At 39.2% G+C, this 24,953-nt stretch overlaps 1 protein-coding gene and 1 long non-coding RNA gene across 5 annotated transcripts in view; one reads left to right on the top strand and one right to left on the bottom strand.

The window, feature by feature from the left end:
* Positions 1–174: 174 nt before the first annotated feature.
* LOC129011275 (uncharacterized) lies at positions 175–14,943 on the bottom strand. Of its 2 annotated transcripts, XR_010123575.1 has the most exons (7): positions 14,730–14,943; positions 13,592–13,746; positions 8,252–8,382; positions 7,680–7,715; positions 5,553–5,716; positions 3,041–3,142; positions 175–2,426 (listed from the first exon to the last, which is right to left on the bottom strand). It is a non-coding gene; the product is annotated as an uncharacterized LOC129011275 (long non-coding RNA). The 2 variants fall into 2 exon arrangements; XR_008493305.2 differs by having other exon boundaries at positions 7,680–8,382.
* Positions 14,862–24,953, top strand: part of RB1 (RB transcriptional corepressor 1) — a 174,894-nt gene continuing 164,802 nt past the window's right edge. The window contains exons 1-2 of one of the 3 annotated variants that reach the window (XM_054446102.2): positions 14,862–15,293; positions 18,525–18,651. In XM_054446102.2, the coding sequence (XP_054302077.1) occupies positions 15,157–15,293; positions 18,525–18,651 (264 nt within the window). In that variant the 5' untranslated portion in view covers positions 14,862–15,156. The remainder of the gene's footprint in view (positions 15,294–18,524; positions 18,652–24,953) is intronic. The other 2 variants (XM_054446107.2, XM_054446105.2) reach the window with 2 other exon arrangements.

Raw genomic sequence — 24,953 nt, forward strand, 5'->3', positions numbered from 1 at the left:
AGAGGTAAACATTTTATATAACAGAAGAAACATATTTGATATGGGAGAGAGACAGAAATCTTGTGGAAAACTCCAGAGCCATCAAAGCTGGGACAGTGTTAAAGATGAGCACCCTGGAAGTGAGGAGCCAAGTGTGGGTTTTGAGGAACAGACATATTAAGGGGGATTCTCACAAATGTTTTATTTTGACAAACATCAATCATTTAGAAAAGTTGCAAGAATAGTAATTATTCATATACTCCTTACATATAATACACAGAAAAAGAGGGTATATATTTTAATAAATATTTGTGTATACACATTTTGTGTATAGATATACAGAAAAATAGATAAAGAGACAAATGTGCACAGGTGTATAATTTTCTGAACTATTTGAGAATTGGTTGTAAGCATCATGACACTTCACCACCAAATACTTCAGCATGTGTCTCCTAAGAACAAGGCTGTTCTCTTACATGACCATAACATAATTATTCCACTCAGAAACTTAAACTTGATACAATACAATATCTAATATTCAGTCCATATTCAAATTTCCCCTATCGTCCAAATAATATCCTTACTAATCTCCAATATAAAGAGATTTAAAACATGTTTTCCATGTTCAACATAAATGTCTTCTCCATTTTTCCTACAAAATCATCAAAAACAACTACGTTTCCCATTTATACTTTTACACCAGTAGTTTCTTTGGAGGAACTTGCACATGTCCCACATCCAGATTGGCAGGGGATAAAATAGAAATAATAGGAGCTGGCAGAAGAGAGGCTGATTGATGCTGATTACATTCAAAATAACTATTTGGAGGAAAAAGCACTGATTCTGTTCCTGGGGTGCTGAGTTTTTCTTCTGACCTCATATTTTAATCCTGTCCTCTCTTAGTCTTTTGTATGTGATAAATCTCCCAGAGCACGCCCTTGCAGTGCTTGTCTCCAAGATCTTCCTAATAAATTATATAAAAATTTGCTCTCATAGGTTTTGTTTTTTAAAAAACAAATTTTTAATTTTAGAGCAATTTTTTTTTGTTTGATGGTTTGCTTTTTGGTGTGGACAAAACATATTCAAGCCATAGCAAAGTCCAAACTAAAGCACTTAACATGAGTAATGATTATCTTCCTGTGAGTGGTGGATGGAACAAGAACTTTGCATTTCTTTTTTATAATTGACATGTAATAATTGTACACACATATGGATACACAGCAGTGTTTCTATATATAATGTGATCAGATCAGGATAATTATTAATAGCATATCTGTCATCTCAAATATTTATCATTTTTTGTGTGGGCAATTTCCAATACCCTCCTTCTAGCTATTTGAAACTGTATAATATGGTACTGTTAATTATAGTCATCCTACGGTGGTATAGAACACTAGAACTTATTCCTCCCACCTAGCTGTGAGCAGTTTTTCATTAACAGAGAAGTAGATAAAATGGTACAGTTCCCATACCTTCCCACCTCTGGCCCTGCACGTAGTTTCTCCTATTATTCACATCTTAAGTTAGTATGGTACATTTGTTACAAGTAAGGAACCAACACTGAAACATTATTATTAGCTAAAGTCCATACTTTATTCAGATTCCCTTAGTTTTTATCTAATATCCTTTCCTGTTCCAAGATTCCATCGAGGATACCCCATTACATTTAGTCGTCTTTTCTCCTTAAGCTCCTGAAACTCTGATAGTGTCTCAGACTTTTCTCGTCTTTGATGTCCCTGACAGTTTTGAGCTCATAGGTCTTTTGATTATTTATTCTCTGTACTTTGCTTACACTAGAGTACCACAACAAATATTATTTTGAATTAAGTAATATCTATAATTGGTGAAAAGCAAATCATGTTTGAAGTAGCTACATGGTAAGGATGATCAAGTTATCATTGAAACTTGTTTGAGCAGCTTTGGTTGTGTATAGCTTATTTTCTGACTATGTGTTGATTAAATATGGGATATGGAATTCATGGCTTTCATTGAAGGGGTGATTTTCTTTGGGTGGATTGAGTCAATGAAGCTCAAAGCAAAAAGATCAGCTGAGAGGGCACAACCAATCAGAGGTGTCTTTTTTTTCCCAGAGCCTTATGTTCTTTCAGACTCCACAGGACATCAGTTAGTCTCTTTATTTTTGCAAGTGTCTTGGGGGTAATTTGGCCAAGACATGCTACCATCCTTTAGCAAACAGATAGTTCCCTTGTTCTTTGCTTTCTAAAATTTTTTTTTGAAAATTGAGGTATAATTTACAAATAATAGCAAACACAGATCTTAAGTTCCAAAGTTTTGACGAACACATATACCTCTGTGACCTACATCTCAAGACACAGAACATGTCCATCACTGCAGGAAGTTATCCCATTCCCTTTCCAAGTCAATGCTTGCCCTCAATCCCCAGAGCATCCACTGGTCCAATTTCTTTCACCATAGATTATGTTTGCCTGTATCAAAATTTCATAAAAGTGAAATCATACAGTTCATACTACTTTGTGTCCAGCTTCCTTAGCTTAGCATAATGTTTTTGAGATTCATTTATGTTGTGTTTATATCAAAAGTTCATTCCATTTTATGGCTGAGTTGCATCCATTGAACTGTATTAATATACTATAATTTCTTTATCCTTTTTTGTATTGATGGACTTTTTTTCCTGATTTTTAGCTATTACAAATGAAGTTGTTATGAATAATGAGGTATTTATAACATAGGTATAAGTCTTTGGGAGGGACCTATGTTTCCCACTTCTCTAGGGTGTGGAATTGTTGGGTCATTTGGTTGGTGTAAGTTTAATGCAATAAGAAAAGGTCAAAATATTTTCCAGAGTGGTTGTACTATTTTATATTTATCTATTGCTGTGTAACTTAACAGCAACAACTTAAATATTGCTGCAAAATAAACAGCTTAAGCAACACAGATATACTATCTCACAGTTTTTATGGGTCAGAAGTCTGGATACAGCTTAGCTGACTCTTTTTTGAAAGGCTGCAATCAAGTTGTTAGCCCAAACTGGATTTTCAGATGGTAGTTCAACTGGGGAAGGATCTGCTTTCAAACTCACATTATGTGTTGGCAGAATTCACGTCCTTGTGGTTTCACAGCCTAGGGCTTCAATTTCTTTCTGGATGTCAGCTGGAGGGTGCCCTCAGCTCCTAGAGGCTGCCTGCAGTTCAAATAGAAAATAATTCTCTGTTGCAGAAGTTATGGCCTTGCTCCAGAACCTCAGGGGTGTGCCTCCTATTGGGACTTTCCAGGGACACCATATAGCATTTATCTATAGCAAATACCTCTGACACCACTGGATCTGCTGGATTATATAGTTCAAGTAGCAGCTTTCACCACAGCCTAGAGCTAATCCTGAGATGTCTCTGACTACAGTACCCACTAGCAACTGGACATTTTCTAAGTCTCCTGATAAATGGGTTGAAGCTGTATTCCCAAAGACAGTACATGCTGTCTTCAAAATCAGAGGAGGCCCACTAAGTGATAAGCCACTTTCTTAGTGGCAGGGGGTGAGAAGTGCAATAAATTGTCATTTACATTAAAGGTGATGCTCCCAGCATACCCAGAGCATTGAATCTTAACAACTTCATCAATGTGGCAAGCCCTCAATTATCTTGGAGTTTATCTCCCATTCTTTGGGTTACATGTATTTTACTGGCCACTTAGCCTGTTCTACTCAAAGTGTAGTCTACAGACAGATGTTGGCTGGTGAACACTTGGTTACTAGCCTGTGGAAAGATAAATTCATAAATTGAAAATCTGTATTTAGAAATTTTATAGCAATTTGCCATTGCTGTGACTTCCAAGCACATGATCAGAAGACTAATCTCATTGAACAAAGTATAGATCATTGTGATTATTGTCAAACTCATATGGTGATTTGCACATGCAGCAAGATATACACTGTTCAAATTCAGTTATTTCCAAAAGTATTGCTCTAAGACAGTTTGGAAAAAATAAAAAAAGAATTGGAGAGTTTCAGAAGCATTGATCCAGAGTATTTGCCCCTTTGTACTTTGTACTCCCGGACAGAGAGCAGGAGAATTAAAATAGCCCTGGGCCAGAAAGTAAATGTGTATTCTTATCTTTTGTATACGAGGGCAAACTGCTTTTGATCCTTCCTGCTGATGGGAATCAAGAAAGGCACATTTACCAAGTTAGTAACTGCATACCAAGGTCAATGTTGATTTTCTCAGGGGAAGATACCACATGCTGTATGGCAGCGCCTCTTGGAGCTAATACCTGGTTAAGAGTATAGTTTGTCTACTGTCATCTGCCATGATCCCGTTTTTTGCAGGGGTCAGACAGGAGAATTGAATGGTAATATAAGGGAAACTACAACCCCTGCATTCTTTAAATCTTTGATGGTGATGTAAATCTTTGCAATTCTTCCTAGAATGCTGTCTTGCTTCTGATTTACTATCCTGACTTGGGGTGACAGTGGCAGTTTCAAAGGCTTCTACTTGGTCCTCCTACATAATGACTATTAATCCATAGGCCAGGGAGCCAATGTGAAGGTTTTGCCAGCTAAGATTAACTACCTTAATTATACATTCAGTGATTTAACCATAAAATGCATTCATGGGGCAATCAGATCCACTGCGAGTTGGAACTGAGCCCAAACTCCACTGGTCCCCATTCTAACTGGAGAATTACGATGGTATCAGGGTCAGCTCAGACTTTGTATCTAACAGTTCTTGAATACTTGATATTCCTCTTTCTTCCACTGCTGCTCTCACCTAGCAAATGGCCATGAGTCATTTTGGGGAGCCACCTATCAAAAGGAGTCATTACATAACTTATAGGCAAGAGAAGACTCCTCAAGCTTGAGGTGCTGCTTCTGCCAGCCAGAGGGTTCAGAGCGCCAGTGGGCTGCAGTGAGCACATTCCACCTTGCAGAAGCCATTTGTGTGCATTTCTTTTTACTTCTGTGTTTGATGACATTATGCTGGTAGCTTGAAATTGACCAAGGTGGGAGTGTTTACATAACAGAAATTGGCAAATATTAAAATGTCCTTCCCCACCACCCTCTCCCCTGAGAGCTGGTTGTTAAATTTTTTTCCAGTACATTACAGAGTCAGGGGTAAATTGGAAGATTCAGTATTCTCAGTCTCATCTATCCAAATGCCCTATCCTAGGTCTTAGGGTAATATTCTTTTTCCTTTCAAGAACAACATGTGGGCTAGGAGACCCTGAAAGTCCATGCATTTGGTTGCCTTTTCAACTCTTCTGCCCTTACAATCAGGTCCCGTGACTTCCTGTAGCCTAAAGCAAACTATACTAAATATTACTAAAAATTGTCCGTAGAGGCCCTCTGGCCTTCACGGTGTGACTTAAGGTGAGAGGTGGCTGCCCTGAGGCATCATTTTATTTTACAAGGTATACAATTCCATCAACAGAATCAAGCCCCTCTATAGTCCTTACAGTTATTGTCCCCACACTGTTCAAACAGTATGGCTACTACCTATCCCAATGCCCCACCTTCTATCTGCACTGCATCTCAATTAGCTACAGATGGGAAGCTTTTGTAATCATGGTATCACTGTGTTGCTTCATAACTACCCACTCACCGTGCCACGGGTCTTTATTGCCATACGGTCGGCAAGTAACCCAACTCTAGCATTCCATCCTGAGTGTCTGCAGGACACTCCTGGTGCCAAGTCTTTTAGCCTGGGTTCTGTAGAAAAGAGAGCCTGAGTGTAGTTTGAGAGAAACTGGAGTGAAGATGAACGGGCTGGGCAAAGAAGGAAGAGAAACTATTAATAATACAATAGTGTATTACCAAACTAGCTACCTCTTGGTATCAAGCCCGGCTGATTGGTCAGTATCATGAGGGTCATATTTTGAGAGGTAGTATGGACTAATGTGTTTCAGGACAATCTGTCTGGGTGGAGGAAGGAGAGGAGTTTATCTGCTGGACCCATCTTGTTTTGATTAGATTTACCCCAAGGACATTAACTCCACTGCACTTACGGCTACACTTTGTTAGAAGCCCAACAGTTAGGCACTATCTCAGCTCTCTTGGGGTGGGAGGTGAGATGTGTGTGGCTTGGGGAAAGGGAGGGGAAACATTGGGATGTGCCCATGTAAAGTCTGTTGCTTCAGTAGTCTCTGGGCAGAGCCCATACAGTTGGTTGCTATAGTGGCAGTTGGGGAAAACAAGTGGTCAATGACCCTGGAGTTAGGCCAGGCTGTTTGGCTTACAGGTGACATATACACTGCTTGATATGTCTAACACACTGCCCTTCTTGAATCTTGGTTTTCGGCATTTCTTTAATTCCATTTAGTGTTCTTCCAATAAATTGTCATTTTTTGCTTGCTAATCAGAGCCGATTTCTGTTTCATGAGGCCAAGGAAACAATTTTAAGCAATATTTTATACTCTCCTTAGTGCTCCAAACACTGTTGTATACTTATTTGGTGCTAATGCTCGAAGTACTGCAGAAATTTGTCTATGTACTGTACCATTTATCTATCGCTGTATAACAAACTGCCCCCAAATCAATGACTAAAGCAATAATGATTCACTGGTTCTTCTGCTGATCTTCTCTGGTAGGCAGGTGGGTATGAGCTCAGCCTCTTTCTCCATGTGGTCTGTCATCTTCATAGGGACTAACCCGCACTTCTTACATGGCACCTGGATTTCAGGACAGCAAGCCCTAATGCACAAGCGCTTATCAAGGTGCTTGCTGAGATCCTGTTGGCCAAACAAGTCACAAGGCCAAGCCCAGCATCAATGTGGAACTCTGCACAAAGGCATGAATGTCAGTAGGTGTGATTCATTGTAGGCCATCAGTGTTACAGTCTACCACCAGGTATTTACATTGTTCTTTAGAGCAGAGACTTCTGGTGGTCCCCCAATAGCTGTTCTCCCTTGCTTCTGCATTAAGAGATCCCTGAATTCTGTTAATGAACTCATGATTCTCAGAAATTTTTTTTTTTCCCTGTACCCCACAGTAAGGTGTGGCTTTGCATCCACGTTTTGATCAATGGGATGTAAGCAAAGGTGTATTGTGGCAGTTTCCAGGAATTTTCCTTAAGTGAGAACAGGCGTGTGCCTCTGGCTTTTTCTTTATGCCTTCCAGCACCCTGCTGTTTGAAATGTGGGTATGACTTTTGGCTGCCATCCTGGACCCTTAAGCACCCTCCAGGGATGATAAGAGTTATGAGTTGAAGGTGCCTGTGTCCCTGAGGACTTCACTGAGCAGAACCTTCACTTAGTCCTAGAATTCCTACCTCTAGACTTTTACCTGGGATACTAATCTTTTATTTAATCTATTGTTATTTTGGGTTCTGTTATTAGCAGCTAACATAATCCTGTCATACCACTGAAATATAGTCTCTCTCTGTTTTTAGGCCATACTCGACAGTATGTAATTTTTTTTTTTTTTTTTTTGAGACAGAGTCTCACTCTGTTGTCCAGGCTGGAGTCCAGTGGCGTGATCTCAGCTCACTGCAACCTCCACTTCCTGGGTTCAAGTGATTCTCTTGCCTTAGCCTCCTGAGTGGCTGGGACTACAGGCATGCGCCATCACGCCTGGGTAATTTTTGTATTTTTAGTACAGATAGGATTTCGCCATGTTGGCCAGGCTGGTCTCGAACTCCTGGCCTCAAGCGATCTGCATGCCTTGGCCTCTCAAAGTGCTGGAGTTACAGGTGTGAGTCACCACACCTGGCCCACAGTATGTAATTTCTTACCTTCCACTCATCTTCACCCAAAACATTCTGATGGCCCTTATTGATTAGAAGAGGAGGAAAATGCATTAAATTTAGTTGGCAGAAATTGTGTGAATTTAAATCAGTGCATTTAGAGAAACATGTGTGGCTCATCAAGCCATTAAGAAAACAAAGAAGAGGAAACTACAAAATGTTTGTATTCCTGTAGCCCACAAGAGACAAATCTAGAACAATGCTGGGGTCTGGTCAAGTAGGGAAAGCTCTCAGTAAGACCAAACACAAACCCCACTTCTGGTTTCCTTGGTTTGGGGCTGTCTCATGTTAATGATATTTTTGATGAGAAAAACCACATGCAAATGAAACAATTCGTTGTCCCCACTTGGAGGTGCAGTGGTGGTGGTGGGGAGAACTAGGGAAGGGTTTGTGCATCAGACAAAGGTTGGGATTACAAGGGTTGTAAATGAATGAGATGTGCCTTTAGTCACAGCCACTTCTTAAGTGCTGTATGTCTATGTGACTCCTGATGACTAGGTCAAAGAAAATATCAACACATTGCCTTAGCTGTTTTCCTTGATGGGGAGAAATTAACACACTTGGAAATGTAAGAATTTGCTCTCTTGGTGCAGTGGCTTTGTGCATTGGCTTGAGCTGCAGTCATCTGGCAGTTTGTTGCTTCAGTCACTGGTCCTGGCCCTTGCCACTGCTAGGCAGAGTTGAGCCTGCACTGAAGGCATGAGAATACTGGATCAATACAAACATTATAGAAAATGTTTTAACTTTTTCTATTTTTAAAAGTCCTGCCTGTTATCTTTATACCTCTGTTACTCACCCCACCACCCCAGAAATGAGCCAGAGCCTTTGTGATGGCTAGATTTGTTTGAATATTTAATCTCCTTCCCCATCTGTTTTGAGAAATATCTAGCCTCTTTATCAGAAGAGAGCTTAAAGTCTCACCAACATTCTTGCACCAGGTGTCACGGGCTGAACTGTTTCCCTCAAATTTATATTTTGAAGTCTTAACTCCCAGTACCTCAGAATGAAACTGCATTTGGAGATAGGGTCTTTATGGAGGTAATTAAGTTAAAATGAGGTTGTTAGAGTCATTCATTGGAAAAGTATTTGTCAAATGTCTACTATGTGCCAGGCACATCTTAGGCATGCAGCCCCACTGGTTAGGAGAACAGATATAGACCTGCCTTCATAGACTGTCTGGCTGCGTGGACATGCAGCCTGTGTAGTCACTTAGTTCTCCATGTTAGAAAGACCCTGTGGTTGGTTTAATGCTCTGTTGTCACCATCTTGAAATTCTTAATAATTTTTGAAAGACAAGTTCTGCATTTTTTTTCCTCTGGACCCTGCAAATTATGTAATTGGTCCTGCTCACGGAAATTGGTATAGTAGGAGAATCAATCATATTCTCTGCACTGAGGAGTGTGGTTTGGTGGCATGGAGAGAAGGTCAGTGTAGCAGAAGTAGTACAGTATAAAAAGATGAAGATGATAATATTCACAATGGCGGGAAGGAGGGGAGTCTGCTGCTGGGGGATGAAAAGATACATGAGTGGAACAGCAGGGGTTCTTTTTTGTTTTCTTCACTTTTCCCCCCAAACCTTATTATTAACCCTGAATAATTCAGATAAACTGAACAGGTCTCTATTCCTTGAAACCTGAAAGAATCTAACATGCGCATATGGGAAGTTATTTAAGTCATGGGATTGAAATAGAGCAAGAAGAGAGGAGAATTGAAGATGCTTGAAGACCAGTGTTTACCACAGTATCTGTGAAGGAACTTTTCATTCTTTTTCATTACCTGTTTGTCATGAACTGATATTAACACTTTGGAATGTAAAATAGAAACAAATTGCAAAAAATTATAATGAAAACAGAGGCACACCAAATATTGTACAAGCTCACATTTTTTAGATTAAACAGAAATAGAATTACATTTCAGTAAAAATTATCAGAACAAACATAAATGAAAGAAAAAAATTACAAAATGTACATTGTTTATTGAAAGTGTCCAGACAGATAATTAATAAAGAGAATTGCCATTATCCTCCTAATATTTATCACTTCACAGCCATAACAACTAACAAAAAGTTGGGAGTGAAGTAGCAATTTCCCACTAAACAACATGAATGTTAATATTTGAAGTTTTAATGTGACAAATGAGTGGGCTCTTTGCTGGTTAACTTATCTAATCTAGGTTGGATTGGTGACATGCTACTTGCAGGAGATGATATATATCTAAATTGTTTTTATATTTTATTTTAACAACACTAGTAGTAGAAAGTCTAGTCTCTCAAAAATATGTTGAAGGGAACGGAAGAAGAGTTAAAGCAATTTAACAATATCAGGATAATCACTTTTAACTTTTAGCCTTAATGATGGAAACAATGCGTTATTTTCAAAATTCATCTTCAATCTTTCATCAGTAGCCAGTTTCAAAAACTGTCACTCAAGTTATCTTTCAATGAAATAAACAGATTTTAGATCCATGAATTTCTTGCATGTGGAGCTTGTTTTGATAGAAAATACTCAGGTATTTTATAAAATTTATTAGTTTTTTAATATTTTGTATATAAATGTCCTTTAAGTTTGATGGCTTTATTGTTTCATTAGTCTGTAATGATTTTAGCACTTCACTATGAGTTATGGCTACAAACTCAGTAACAAGGGATTATACTTCTGAGTAAAATTAGTACAAACTCCTATTTGTTTAATTCTTTGGAATTACTTCTCTGATCATTATTTAGTTCACTACTATGATTACTAACACATTACTGATGTGTGTTTTGTATTGGCAAAATTGGACAGTAAGGATTGTTTTGCCATCTATAATTTAGGGTTAAAAACAAATGACACAAATTTTACTTCCCTAATTTAGCTAAGAATTTACAAAAAATAGGCTTGATTAAAAATGAAAATGATTGTAAAAATAACAAGTTATATAAGTAAATAAATATTTATATTTTCATAGATTTTTACTCTTGGGTTGCAGGTGACAAACCTTGAAATTTTACTCATTGTAATATCGTACTATTGCACATGACAGGGACACAACCATGCCACCTGCAACTCAAGAACCAGGTTGAAGAATACCTGAACTGTTCAACAAGCAATGTCCAATGATCATGCACTTGGATATTCCTGAAATGTCAAATTGATATAAACACTGCTAAGCATTTATCCTTTTAATTTCTGTACTTATTTCCTTGTGGACTAAACACAAACAGTTTGCAGACTGACACTGTTCCAAGAGCCACACTTTGAGTAGTGTTACTCTAGGGAACACTTGCGTTGAAGGGACTGGCAGAAACAGAACTAGTGAAGGAATTTATGAAGTAACAAGGGAGGAGAACAAGGAGACCATAGATTTGTGGAAGACTAGGGAATTTTTAAGAGGGAAGTGGTTAACTATATTGACTGCAAGAAAGGTCAAGTAGGTTGAGGACCAAAAGAAGCCATGGGATTGACAATTATCATCAGTGACATTTGAAAGAGTGATTTCAGTAGGGTGCTCTTGGTGGTAGTGAAAGCAAGCCAGGGGCCAGCTGGCTGAGAAATTGGGGAAGCAGAGACAACCAATGGAGACTTACCCTTCTAAGGAGCTAGGTGGTTAAGAAATGGAAATAGTGTGGTAGCTTGGGGGTATGAAAACTTTGAAGGAAGACTTTTTAGACCCTTCCCCAGATTTTTATATCACTGAAGGAGTCTCAAACTGAAGAGTTCCCTCTCCAGACAGAAAATCTAAGAAATACATATACTTTTTGTAGGAGTCTTACAGCAATCTTCTCAAAATGACCAAGCAGGTTGGAAGAGATCCATGAATTTCAAGAATTTCAGGGGGAATTTTTTTAAGACTCTGCTGAAATATATACATACATATATATATATATATATATATATTTTTTTTTTTTTTTTTTTTTTTTTTTGAGACGGGGTCTTGCTCTTGTTGCCCAGGCTGGAGTGCAGTGGCATGATCTCAGCTCACTGCAACCTCTGCCTCCTGGGTTCAAGTGATTCTCCTGCCTCAGCCTCCAGAGTAGCTGGGATTACAGGCACCTGCCACCACACTCAGCTAATTTCATATTTTCCGTAGAGATGTGGTTTCACCATGTTTGCCAGGCTGGTCTCAAACTCCTGGCCTCAGGTGATCCACCCGCCTTGGCCTCCCAAAGTGCTGGGATTACAGGCGTGAGCAACCGTGCCTGGTCTAGACTCTGCCGAAATTCTAATACTTCTTTGGTAGTGCAACAGAAAACTAAAGATTTTGATGGTGAACTCAATTGCTTCTGAGTTGTGTGGATGAAAATATATTTTATTATTTTTTCCTTCAACTTTTAAGCTCCCGGGTATATGTGTAGGATGTGCAGGTTTGTTACACAGGTAAATGTGTGCCATGGTGGTGTGCTGCACAGATCAACCCATTACCATGGTATTAAGCCCAGCAGCAACCATTAGCTCTCCTGATGCTCTCCCTCTCACCACCTTTCCCCCCTACAGGCACCAGTGTGTGCTGTTCCCCTTCCTGGGTCTATTTTATGGGGTGTGTGTGTGTGTGTGTGTGTGTGTGTGTGTGTGTGTGTGTGTGTGTGTGTGTGTGTGTATCTATTTATGTGTATATATTATGATATATACACCACACTTTTTTCAAACTATTATTTTAGGTTTAGGGATACATGTGCAAGTTTGTTATACAGGTAAACTGCATGTCTCTGGGGTTTGATGTGTACAGATTTTTTCACTACCCAGGTAACAAGTGTAGTACCTGATAAGCAGTTTTTTGATCTTCTCTCACCCTACACCCTCAAGCAATCCCCAGTGTGTGTTGTTCCCCTCTTCATGTCCGTGTGTTCTCATTGTTTAGCTCCCACTTATAAGTGAGAACATGCAGTGTTTGGTTTTCTGTTCCTGCGTTAGTTTGCTGAGGATAAAGGCTTCCGGCTCCATCCATGTTCCTGCAAAGGACATGATCTCATTCCTTTTTATGGATGCAGGAAAATATATTTTACATACTAGTGAACATAGTTAAATTAATCCATGATCAAGATATACATTCTTTTGTAAATTGAGAAATCTCTTTATCATAATTGTAATATGGTAATAAATAAATCTAGATTACATAAATGTAATCTAGATGTTGATAAACTGGTTTTAAATAAAGTGATATCTACATATGAAGAGAGTTTACTTCAGTTCCTAGAACTTTCCTTCACTTTCCTGCCATCCCTACTTTTAGTAAGCAAGCATTTACTGTGTGTGTTAACACTGTGCTAGGTACTAAGGCAACGATGATACCCAAGATTTGATCTCTATCCTGAAGCTATGCACAGGAGAAACATTATCAGTCATGATGCTTTCTGTTGCAAACAAGTGAAAACCTCAGCTCAGCTTAGGTCAGATCCAGGGCTGGCCAAATCAGAGGCTCATTTATAACACTGGGGATCCAGATTCTTTTGACATTCCTCCTGCACCAGTATCAGCATTTCTACCTTCTCTGTAGGTTGACTTGCCTCACGTTACAATGGCTGCAGCAATCAGAAGTGTCACATCCTCAGTAATACTTAATATTACTATTATTTAATAATATTTAGAACTGTGCCATCCCTGTGTTTCAATTTATCAGGCTCCCAGCAGACTACTCCTTATCTTTCAAATGTCAAAACTGCATCCTGAGCTCTTGCCTAAACTAATCTGGGGTGAGGTGAATAGAAGTAGCACTTTAATTGTATTCATTCTTTGTAGCTGGACCTGGGCCTGGGCCCTATCTCCTGACATTTGCCCCCAAGCAAGATTTCTGAAGTTAGGTAGGACTGGCTGTTGAGTAGGCCAGTGCTTGCCAAACCTTTACACATCCTCACATATGTCATAATATGCAGATAAAAAGATAATCCCTTATACAACTTGCTGGGATAAACTCAGGAGGCTTACAGCCATGACCTGCTTGAAGGTTCTTCCTGCCTTAGACTTTGCTCAGCTGCTCCAGGATGAGGGGATTTACATCAGAGCACAACTGTATTTTATTCACAGCATAAACCATCTCATTCCTTCTCAGTTGACGAGTTCAGAGTGGGCAATAACAGTGTCTGCCAAAGAGAAAAAAACACGTACTCAAACTAGATAATCTATTGGTACAAATACCAAGACACAGAAGTGATACAACTTTAAGCCAATATTTGATGGTAGTAGTCCCAGCAAGCTCTTTTCTGATGTCTTTGTGCCTTTGCACAACGCTCCTTCTCTGTCACTGTTTTCTTCATCAACATAATATAACAGACAAGTGGAATCAAATAGAGTTGAGTTCAAATTCTCTGCTACCCATCTGCCCTGGTATTGGACAAATTAACTCCTCTGAGCCTCTTTCCTCATCTGCAAGGTAGACTAGCTAATACTACCCATTTGAAAGGGCTGTTTCTTAGCTAATGCATGCCAGGCTTAAAACCTAGATGACGGGTTGATAGGTGCAGCAAACCTCCATGGCATACGTATGCCTATGTAACAAACCTACACGTTCTGCGCTTGTATCCCAGAACTTAAAGTAAAAAAAAAAAAAAGAAAAAAAAAAAGAAAAGAAAGGCTGTTTCTGGGGATTAAATAAGATAATTATCTAAGGTGGCCAGCACAGTTCCTGGTACAAAGTAAATGTCAGGCCTGCCTGACAAACTTCTATTCAACAGCTACTGCTCCCCTGAAAATCTTCCTTAGACGTTTCCACGGTGCTTCCCGTTCTTACACCACTACGATCCTTTATTACACTATTATCCGTTCATTCCCCACAGCTCCCTCCCTTCCTTTCCCTAACCAGTGATCCCCAAAAGGCCAGCAACTGTCTAATCTAACATTTTCTATCTTCTAGCGACTGGTAAAGTTCAGCACCTATTAGCGCTCCAAGTTTGTTTTTGTTTTGGCCGACTTTGCAAAACGGATTGGGCGGGATGAGAGGGCGGGCGTCGCCCAGGGAGGGAGAGGGGCGCGCCCGCCAAGGGTGCACTAGCCAGATATTCCCTGCGGGGCCCGAGAGTCTTCCCTACCAGACCCCGGGATAGGGATGAGGCCCACAGTCACCCACCAGACTCTTTGTATAGCCCCGTTAACGGCACCCCGGCCTGGAGGAGGTGGTTCCGGGTAGAAACACGTCCGGGCCGCGCCGGATGCCTCCTGGAAGGCGCCTGGACCCACGCCAGGTTTCCCAGTTTAATCCCTCATGACTTAGCGTCCCAGCCCGCGCACCGACCAGCGCCCCAGTTCCCCACAGACGCCGGCGGGCCTGGGAGCCTCGCGGACGTGACGCCGCGGGCGGAAGTGACGTTTTCCCGCGGTTGGACGCGGCGCTCAGTTGCCGGGCGGGGGAGGGCGCGTCCGGTTTTTCTCAGGGGACGTTGAAATTATTTTTGTAACGGGAGTCGGGAGAGGACGGGGCGTGCCCCGACGTGCGCGCGCGTCGTCCTCCCCGGCGCTCCTCCACAGCTCGCTGGCTCCTGCTGCGGAAAGGCGTCATGCCGCCAAAAACCCCCCGAAAAACGGCCGCCACCGCTGCCGCTGCCGCCGCGGAACCCCCAGCACCGCCGCCGCCGCCCCCTCCTGAGGAGGACCCAGAGCAGGACAGCGGCCCGGAGGACCTGCCTCTCGTCAGGTGAGCGAGCAGAGCCGCCGTCGCCTCATGCGGGAAGGGCGCCCCGGGTGTCCTTAGGGCGGGCGCCAAGGCGTCTCGGCAGGGACGCGTCCTCGCCAGGGGCCGGGTCCCGGCGGGAGGAGGCGCCCTCCCTGCCCCCCGCCACCGCGGAGCGTCTGCAGAATGGTGACAGGATTCTGGGGTCTTGGGCGAGGGGTCTTGGCTTCAACTTGACAGGTGTCGGGCGGGTGGGGCTAGGGTCCTGAGCGAAGTGACAGGTGCAGTTCCCTCTTGTGAGGCTCGGAGGCAGAGGGTCGTTGCGAGCGTCCATCAGACGCAAAAAATGAAAAATAAAAATACAAAAATGGTGTCTGTGGGAGAGTTTTTCACCGGAGAATTGGAGTACTCCGGTGGTCGTCTGACTTTCTGTTTTAGTCTCACACGATGCAACAGTTGGGAAGTATTTTCTTCCGGGCGTGCACTGCATCTGAAGTCCATTCGTGGGAGAGGCCGACCAGAAAGCCTTGGACAAGAAGCGCAGGGTCCTGAGTGTCCATTGCCCACAGGATACTCGGCTCAGGAGCTTTGCGGCGTTTCCTTAGAACAATAATGCATCGAGGCCTTGGGGACTCAAAGCCATCTGTAGTGATTGATGGAGCGTAACTCTTTAGAGGAACTGGTACATGGGCAAAACTTTCGTGAGACATTTACCAGAAGTGCTTGAAAGTTTCTAAACTTTTTTTTTTCCTGTTGGATGAACTTCTTGCGTGTTAGTCGGCTTCAGCTTGTCTCATTATTTCTTCCATTTTGCCTTTTGACTTTGAACCAGCAAGGATCCTGGTGTCCCCTCTTTTTGCCTTTGTTATTGGCACAAAATTAGTGGTTCTGTGCTCAAATGGAAATTTTCGTTTTCCCTTATTTAAGTGGAATCTAAATTTAAGCAAGTCCATACGAATGCACTAGAACTTGAAGTATTTATTGTATTGCAACATCTTACTTTTCTTGATTGTTCTACTTTATGGTTAAATAGCTATGATTGAAAGAGTGTAATTGTCATTATTGTCAGCACTGGTTCTACTTTGAGACTACAAGTTCATTGCAGGGGGAATGGGACTTGTTTCTGTTTTTCACTATTTTCTATCCCATTCTTGTCCATCACCAAATCCTTTCACCCTCACCCATTTCTTTCCACTCGGTAGACACTAACAATTCACGGCAGAAAAGATTGAAGTGGGATTTAGGAAATGGCCCGTGGAAGCCTATTAAAAATTTATATATTTAAATGGACTGTCTTATAGGTCAGTTAAAAACCATATTCGTTAAAAAACCAAAATAACAACAACAAAAAATTAAAAACCACGTCTGGGGCATGTTCTGGGAAAAGACATGACTTTAGTTTCTGATTAAATTCTGATGTATCCAATTCTTGCAGATTTCCCTTGGGAAAATGCAGTAATGGCTACTCTAAAGAATTCCATGTTATGCACACAGCTTTCGAAGCATACTCTAATGTAGGGTAACCAGGAATACTGACGTTCTGGCCACTGCTTGGAAAAAAGAGGACTGTTTCTTTCATTTTTTAACTCACTTTATATATTTTAAGTAATGGAACTATAAAAAATTCTCTTATAAGTCAAAACCATACAAGATACAGTCTGTTCTTGATTATGCATACCCACAAAGGGTTTCATTAACATAGACAGTTGAACTCTATAAATTAACCAGCAAGGGTAGAACCACTGCCGTGCAGTCTGATGCTGAGCATCTTGCCTGGAGATGGAATCAGGGCTCAGTCCAACTGCACTTCCAGTGACAGATTCCATTCCTGATTTGAGAGTTGAGATCTTATTTCTGTTGCCTTATCTCTGGCCTAAGTAATGTAGCTGGAAGGGAAACTGTCACTAGGAACAGCATACCACATTCATTGTTGAAATAATCAAAGGTTAATCATGTTTCGAGCTGGGCGTGATGGCGTGTACCTGTAGTCCATGCTATTCAGGAGGCTGAGGCAGGAGGATCGCTTGAGCTTGGGAGTTGGAGGCCAGCCTGGGCAACAAAGCAAGACCCCAGTCTTTAAAAAAAACAAACAAAAAAGCTGACCAGGCATGTTGGCTCACGCCTGTAATGCCAGCACTTTGGGAGGCCAAGGTGGGAAGATTGCTTGAGGCCAGGAGTTTGAGAGGAGCCTGGGCAACAAAACAAGACCCTGTCTCTAAAAAAAATTTTTTAAAAATTAGCCAGTCACTGTGGCACACCTGTAGGCTCATCTACTCAGGAGGTTGAGGTGGGAGGATCCCTTGAGCCCAGGAGTTTGAGGCTGCAGTGAGCCATGATTTCACCACTGCACCCCAGCCTGGATGACAGAGTGAAACCGTATTTCAAAACAAGAAAAAAAAACAAAAACTAATTATGTTTTGAAGGAGGAATTGGCAGTCTAGAATAGTGGTCAAGGGCATGGATTATAGAGTTAGACTGTTGGGCTCACATGGTGATTTACCTTTTACCAGCTGAGACCTAAGGTAAGTTCTTTAACTTCTCTGATTTGACAGACATCTGTAAATGTCTACTTTTACAGATGAGAATACTTATCTAAAAGGGCTGATGTCGGGATTCAGTGAAACCATATGTTTAAGGTCTTTCTACAGGATCATAGTAAATACTCAAAAATTATTAATTATTCTTCATACTATTCTTATTAGTAGATAACACATAGAAATTAGATGAATGAAAATGAATTAGCCAACAAGAATTTATTGAATGCTTGTCTTTGTTAAGGGGAAAGGACAAAAATAAGCAGTCGCATCATGTAAGATGTGCTAGTAGGTAGAGAGATTATATGAAACATTGATAAGAGAAGACTACAGTTTGACAAAGTCACTGGTGTTGAATTATATATTATCTATGGGTTTTTATCTTTTTGTTGTTATCTTTATCCTATTTTCCCAAATAGCTTTAGCTATTACATTTACTTTCCTTGACAGAAGTGTTTTGCTGCTCTGAAGTATGTTTGACTTACCATGCAAGCAAATATTTTTCACTGTGTGGTATCCTTATTTTGGAATGACCATGAAAAAGATAATCACATGTTTAAATTTAAAGTGTAATTTTTTTCTAAGATAAAATAAGATCTTAAAGTATTTAATAATGTTCTCTTTCACAATGGTGTTATGTGCAAACTATTGAAACAAGTGTGTACTGAATCAATTTGATTTATAAGTATATGCCAATTATATGATTATTTTCATTTGGTAGGCTTGAGTTTGAAGAAACAGAAGAACCTGATTTTACTGCGTTATGTCAGAAATTAAAGATACCAGATCATGTCAGAGAGAGAGCTTGGTTAACTTGGGAGAAAGTTTCATCTGTGGATGGAGTATTGGTAAGGATTTTCTTAAAACGTTTTGAAATTTTTTTTTCTCATTTTAAAAACAACTTCAAATCACTATACAAAAATGGAAAGATAGAAAAATATAAAGACAATAGAAGCTAATAATGATTCCATTACCCCGAGGAAATTTACCTCTGCTAACATTAAAAATGTTTGAGGCTGGGTGCCGTGGCTCACGCCTGTAATCCTACCACTTTGGGAGGCCGAGGCAGGTGGATTGCCTGAGCTCAGGAGTTTGAGACCAGCCTGGGCAACATGGTGAAACCCTGTCTTTACTAAAATACAAAAAAAAAAAATTAGCAGGGTGTGGTGTGCGCCTGTAGTCCCAGCTATTTGGGAGGCTGAGGCAGGAGAATTGCTTGAACCCAGGAGGTGGAGGTTACAGTGAGCCGAGATTGTGCCACTGCACTCCAGCCTGGCAACAGAGCGAGAGTCTGTCTCACAAAAAAAAAAAAAAAAAAGTTTGAAAAAAATCCCTCCATAAATGCCTCCCACCAAACTATTTTAAAGCAGGTCTTAGTTATATTTTATTCACTATGATACAAGGACTTTTAAAAAAACACCGCCATACCTTATAAAATAATTTTTATACCTTCTAATATGCAATCAGTGTTCAGATTTCCTGATTGACTCAGAATTAGTTTTGTTAGAGTTCAGGATCTTGAAAATATTTTGATATATTCCTTTCATGTTTTTTCTTTGCGTATGTATATATGTATATGTTTAATAAAAGCAGCAAATAATTACTAGAGTTTTATATGTACTGGGGCAATAGTATAAGAATTTTACATAGCTGGGCATGGTGGTGTGTGCCTGTAGTCCCAGCTACTTGGGAGGCTGAGGTGGGACGATCACTTGAACCTGGGAGGCGGAAGTTACAGTAAGCCAAGATTGCACCACTGCACTCCAGCCTGGGCAACAGAGGAAGACCCTGTTGCAAGAAAAATAAATAAATAAAAATAAGGCTGGGCGTGGTGGCTCAAACCTGTAATCCCAGCACTTTGGGAGGCCCAGGCAGGTGATCACTTGAGGTCAGGAGTTCAAGACCAGCCTGGCCAACATGGTGAAACCCCATCTCTACTAAAAATACAAAAATTAGCCAGGCATGGTGGCAGATGCCTGTAATCTCAGCTATTTGGGAGGGTGAGGCAGGAGAATTGCTTGAACCCGGGAGGCAGAGGTTGCAGTGAGCCATGATCATGCCACTGCACTCCAGACTGGGCAACAGAGAAGACTCCATCTCAAAAAAAAAACAAAAAACAAAAAACAGAACTTTACAAATCTACAAATAACTCATTTAAAAATCATGGAGATATGAAATATAAAATCTTTATTTTATGTGTAAAATGTGAAATGTTCATTTTACAGATGAAGACACTTAGAGTGAGGTTGAGTAACTTGACCAAGGTCCCTAGGAAATAAGATCTCAAATATAAATTTGAGATTATACATATAGTTATGTATAGTTACATGTAGTTACACATAGTTTTGTATTTTCCTGTTTTTTCTCATATGAGCATTTTCTTATTAAAGTTTTTTTGTAATATAGTTTCTAGTGATAGTATAATATTTTAGCTATTGGATGTATTTTAATTTGTTAACTCTTACTGGATATTTGGGTTTTTTCCAACTTTTTGATGCTATAAAATAATGTAATAAACATTTGTATTCGTAAGAATAATGCCTGGCACAAAGTGAGTCCTTGATAACTTGTTAAATAAATTAATGAATGAATCTCTGATTATTTTATTAGAATAAATTCTTATAAGTTGAATTACTAAATCAAAAGCTATGAACATTTTTATGACTCTTGATGATTATTGCTAGATTACACTTCAGATACTTTTAATGAATTTACTTTCTCAACATAGTAGTGTAAGAGTATATATCTGTTTTTACTGATCTGATTAACACAGCAGAATGTGTTTATGTATGTCCCATAAGAAAATTGTTTAAAACCATTAAATAAAATCTCTGGCAGTAAAAAGGAGAAAACAAGTGTCATAATTTCCAAAGAATTGAACATAGTCTCACATTTCTTATCTAAAAAGAGAGGAATACTGAAGTATCTTGAATGTATGACTTGGGTATTATAATCCCCAGGCATCTAATGTATATTTTAACTGACTTGGGTACTTCATGTACAAAGCTGTTTTTGTGCATATACAATTAAATGGGATCAGAGCTCCTTCACTTTTCTCTTCCTAAAATACTAGATTTTTAGTGTTCAGAAATTTTGGAAGGGATAGCTGATTATAAAGAGTATTAGTGAATATACATACTGTAGTTTTCAATTTATAAGTGCATTGTGTTCCAAATCTGTTTGCAAGTTTGATATAGTAGTTAGGTTTCCAGCCTAGTTCACGTAACTTTTTTTTTTTTGTACTAAACTATAAGAATAATAGTTTTAACAGTAGAGGCTAAGAATTGAATACATGTATAAGCAAATGTTACTGCTTTATTACCCTTTTTCATCCTGGCTTTGTCTCTACCTTCCCTGGGAACTGGCCCAGTTTAAATCTTATTTCCTAATGGAGCTCATGATGGGGACTAGGATGTGTGAAATTATTTATGATTAGGTACTGGAGGAAGGTAAGAAAGGAATTTCATGTTATTTTTGGGATTTGAGGTGTGCTTTTGAAGGGTATGACGGAAGATGATGTCCTGTTGTAAATCAACAGACTTTTCCTTGAAATATGATTTTAAGTGAGAGTTACGTTTTTGAGGGTTGGCCTGAGAATTTAACCTTCATTTATATAATAATATCTAAGGGAGAATGTGATAGAGTGTGTTCTAAGAAGCAAATGTAATGACAGAATGAATGTGTTTCCAGTGCAGCTATTCTAGTGGCAGTTGTCTATCTTCTTTGAAACAAGAGGAGGAATATTGTCAAAAAGGAAACCCTTTTTAACAATAGAAAGTAGGTGATGTTTATTGGGATAGAGGATGGGTTAAGAGCAAGGATTAAGAGTCAAACAGATATACTATGTCCTAACTCCATTATCCTGAACATGTTATCTACAATTTTCAAGCCTTAGTTTTCTAATCTGTAAAAGGGACTGACAATAATTTCTGGATCTTGGAGTTATGTGCAGATTAAATAAATTAATGCATATAAAGCTCTTATTAGAGTCAATGAGTATGTATATTAGGTCTTGCAAACAGAATAATTTTACTTAAGAAATACCCCAGAAAATTTTATCATTAATGTATTTTTTTAGGAGAACTTAGGATATCAGTTAAAATGGTTGCAATTTTAAATGCATTGTAGTGATTTTGATGTAGTATGTTTGTTAAAATTCTTATTTTTAAGTGTTTTAGAGTCAGAAAAGTTGTTTATGCATACATGAAAGCATATATTAATCCCTTTAAAGGAAAAGTTTGTGGTATTTTGTCTAGAAAAGTGTTTTCTTTTTTTAAAATAAATATTTAGTAAAGTGTAATAATAAAGATTAGCTTTGTTCATAAGGTTAGATTGTGTTTATGCTGCTTATAGCATATGAATAGGACTTTCCATTAAGAAATTGGCTAAGCTGCTGTTCATATTGTGACTTAAGGTGAATCAGCTGTTAGAATTTTGGTTTACTTTCTGCATCTTGATTGGTAGTGTGGTAGAATCGAAAATGCCTTGGACCTCAAGGCAGAAAACTTTGGTTGTAATTATATTGTAGCTATATGATTTTAGGCAAATTGGTTAATTCTATGAGTCTCAGTTTGCTCACCTGTAAGGCAGAAATAATACCTGAATGTGAACCTCATAGGCTTTTTGTTATACATACATATATATGTATATGAAATGTATGATATACATATCTCAAAGAGCTTTGGGATATATTGCCCTTGATAGAGCCACTTACTTATTTTTGTGATATGGTGGTTATATTTTAAATAAATACAGTCATGTGTTGCTTAACAATGGGGACACATCTGAGAAATGCGTCATTAGGTGATTTCATCATTGTGTAAACATCATAGCATGTACTTACACAAACCTGGATGGTATAGCCTATGACACACCTATGCTGTGTGGTATAGCATGTTGCTCCTAGTCTGCAAATGTGTACAGCATGTTACTGTACTGAACATTGTAGGCAATTGTAACACAATGGTAAGTATTTGTGTATCTATACATAGAAAAGGTACAGTAGATCATCCATATCCTTACTGATTTTCTTTCTATGTGTTTTACTAATTATTGAGGGAGAAATATGAAGCCTCCAACTATAATTAGAATGACCCTTTTAAATTCTGTTTTTTATTAATGTATTTTTTATTTTATTTTATTTTATTTTATTTTGAGACAGAGTCTTGCTCTGTCGCCCAGGCTGGAGCGCGTGGCACGATCTCGGCTCACTGCAACCTCTGCCTCCAGGGTCCAAGCGATTCTTCTGCCTCAGCCTCCCGAGTAGCTGGAATTATAGGCATGTGCCACCACACCCGGCTAATTTTTGTATTTTTAGTAGAGACAGGGTTTCACCGTGTTGGTCAGGCTGGTCTCGAACTCCTGACCTCATGATCTGCCCTCCTCGGCCTCCCAAAGTGCTGGCATTACAGGCGTGAGCCACTGTGCCTGGCCTTTATTAGTGTATTTTGAAGCTTTATTCTTGGGTGCATACAAGTTTAGAATTTTTATGCCTTCTCGGTAAATTGGTACCTTTATCATTATGTACTGTGCTTTTTTTATCCAAATTTATATCTTTTGTTCTGCAGTGTCCACATATCCATTCCACTTTTCTTGTGATCACTCTTTACATTGTGTATCGTTTGCCTTCATTTTGATTTTAACCTATTTCTTTTTTATATTTAAATGGATTTTTGTTGTTTTGTAATCAGCATTCATTACAAATTTTTAGCTGAATATTTTTTACTTTTGTTAGGGTTCCCTGTGTCTCTTCCTTTCATGTTGTGCCACAGATGAGCCATTATTTATATCTTCTCTCTCACTGGAGGTTCCTTTTTTTAGGAGAAATTAAATAATCTGAAATATAAGGAAAGGATATGTTGATTTCAAGAAAGGTTATGTTTTTATTCCTTATCTGGCTTGTTCTTGTTGTGAGGGTGGGAGCAATACTCTTTGCAGCTTTCTGCATTCTAGGAAGAAGTGGAATTTTACATTACCATTTGCTTTCTTTACAGGTTTACCTTGGTATTGAGTGTCTATCCATAGGACTAATTAAAACTATACCAGACTCCTTCTATTTTAAACCTATCCATTCAGTCTCAAGTTATCTTTTTGCATTGCCTCTCACATCTGTCCCTTCGTTTCTCTTACCAGCAGTGCTTGGTTTTTACTGTTTGCTTTGGTTTTAATTTCCTTTTTGTTTTTTTAATTTCAGAAGGTGGAAGCTTATGTCACTGACTTGAGCATTTTTTTATGCATGTTTTAGTGCCTCTTTCTGACTAGTCTCTTCTTTTCTCCATCCAATCCATCCTGTGTCTGATTTTTAGAAAAGACTGGTTTATAGTTTGCCCCTTTTGCTTTAAAATTTATTTTTCATTGTTACAACCCACTCTCAATAGCCTCCATTGTAACACCCTCCCATGCTCCCACCACCATTATGAAGAAGTAAAGTCCACACTGTCTCAGTATTTGTAGTTCTCCATAGTCTGTGCTTTAACCTTCCTTCCAGTCTTATTTTTTATTTCCATTGATGGCCCCCAATGCCTGTGTTCTCCTCCCTTCCATATGAATCTTCCATATGAATATCTTCCATGTGAATATGATAGTATTCATATTCATGCTATCTCCCCTTTTTTTGGAATACCCTTCTTTTTTCTTTTAGCCTAAATTCTGTTTTTAAGATGCAGTTAAAGCTTCTCCTTTATGCATATCTCTTACAAGATATATTATTTGCAGACTTTTCCCCCCATTCTGTGAGTTGCCTTTTCACTTTCTTGATGATGTCATTTGCAGCGTAGGATTTTAATTTTGATGAAGTCCAGTTTTCTATTTTTTTTTTGGTTGTTGTTTTTTTTTTTTTTTTGGTTGCTTGGGCTTTTGATGTTGTATCTAAGAAGGCCTTGACCAACCCAAGGTCATGATGACTTATTCTATGCTTTCTTCTAAAAGTCATATGGTTTTTAGTTCTTGTAAGTCTTGGGTTTCTTTGTTTTTTTTTGAGTTAATTTTTGTGTATGATGTGAGGAAGAGGTCTAACTCCAGTCTTTTGAATGTGGATATCCAGTTGTCTCTGCACCACTTATGGAAAAGACTATTCTTTCTTCATTGAATTGTTTTGGTGCCCTTGTTGAAAATCAGTTGACTATAAAAACCAGGGTTTATTTCTGGAGTC

Source organism: Pongo pygmaeus, chromosome 14 (genome assembly GCF_028885625.2).
Source record: "Pongo pygmaeus isolate AG05252 chromosome 14, NHGRI_mPonPyg2-v2.0_pri, whole genome shotgun sequence".
NCBI classification, from domain to species: domain Eukaryota; kingdom Metazoa; phylum Chordata; class Mammalia; order Primates; family Hominidae; genus Pongo; species Pongo pygmaeus.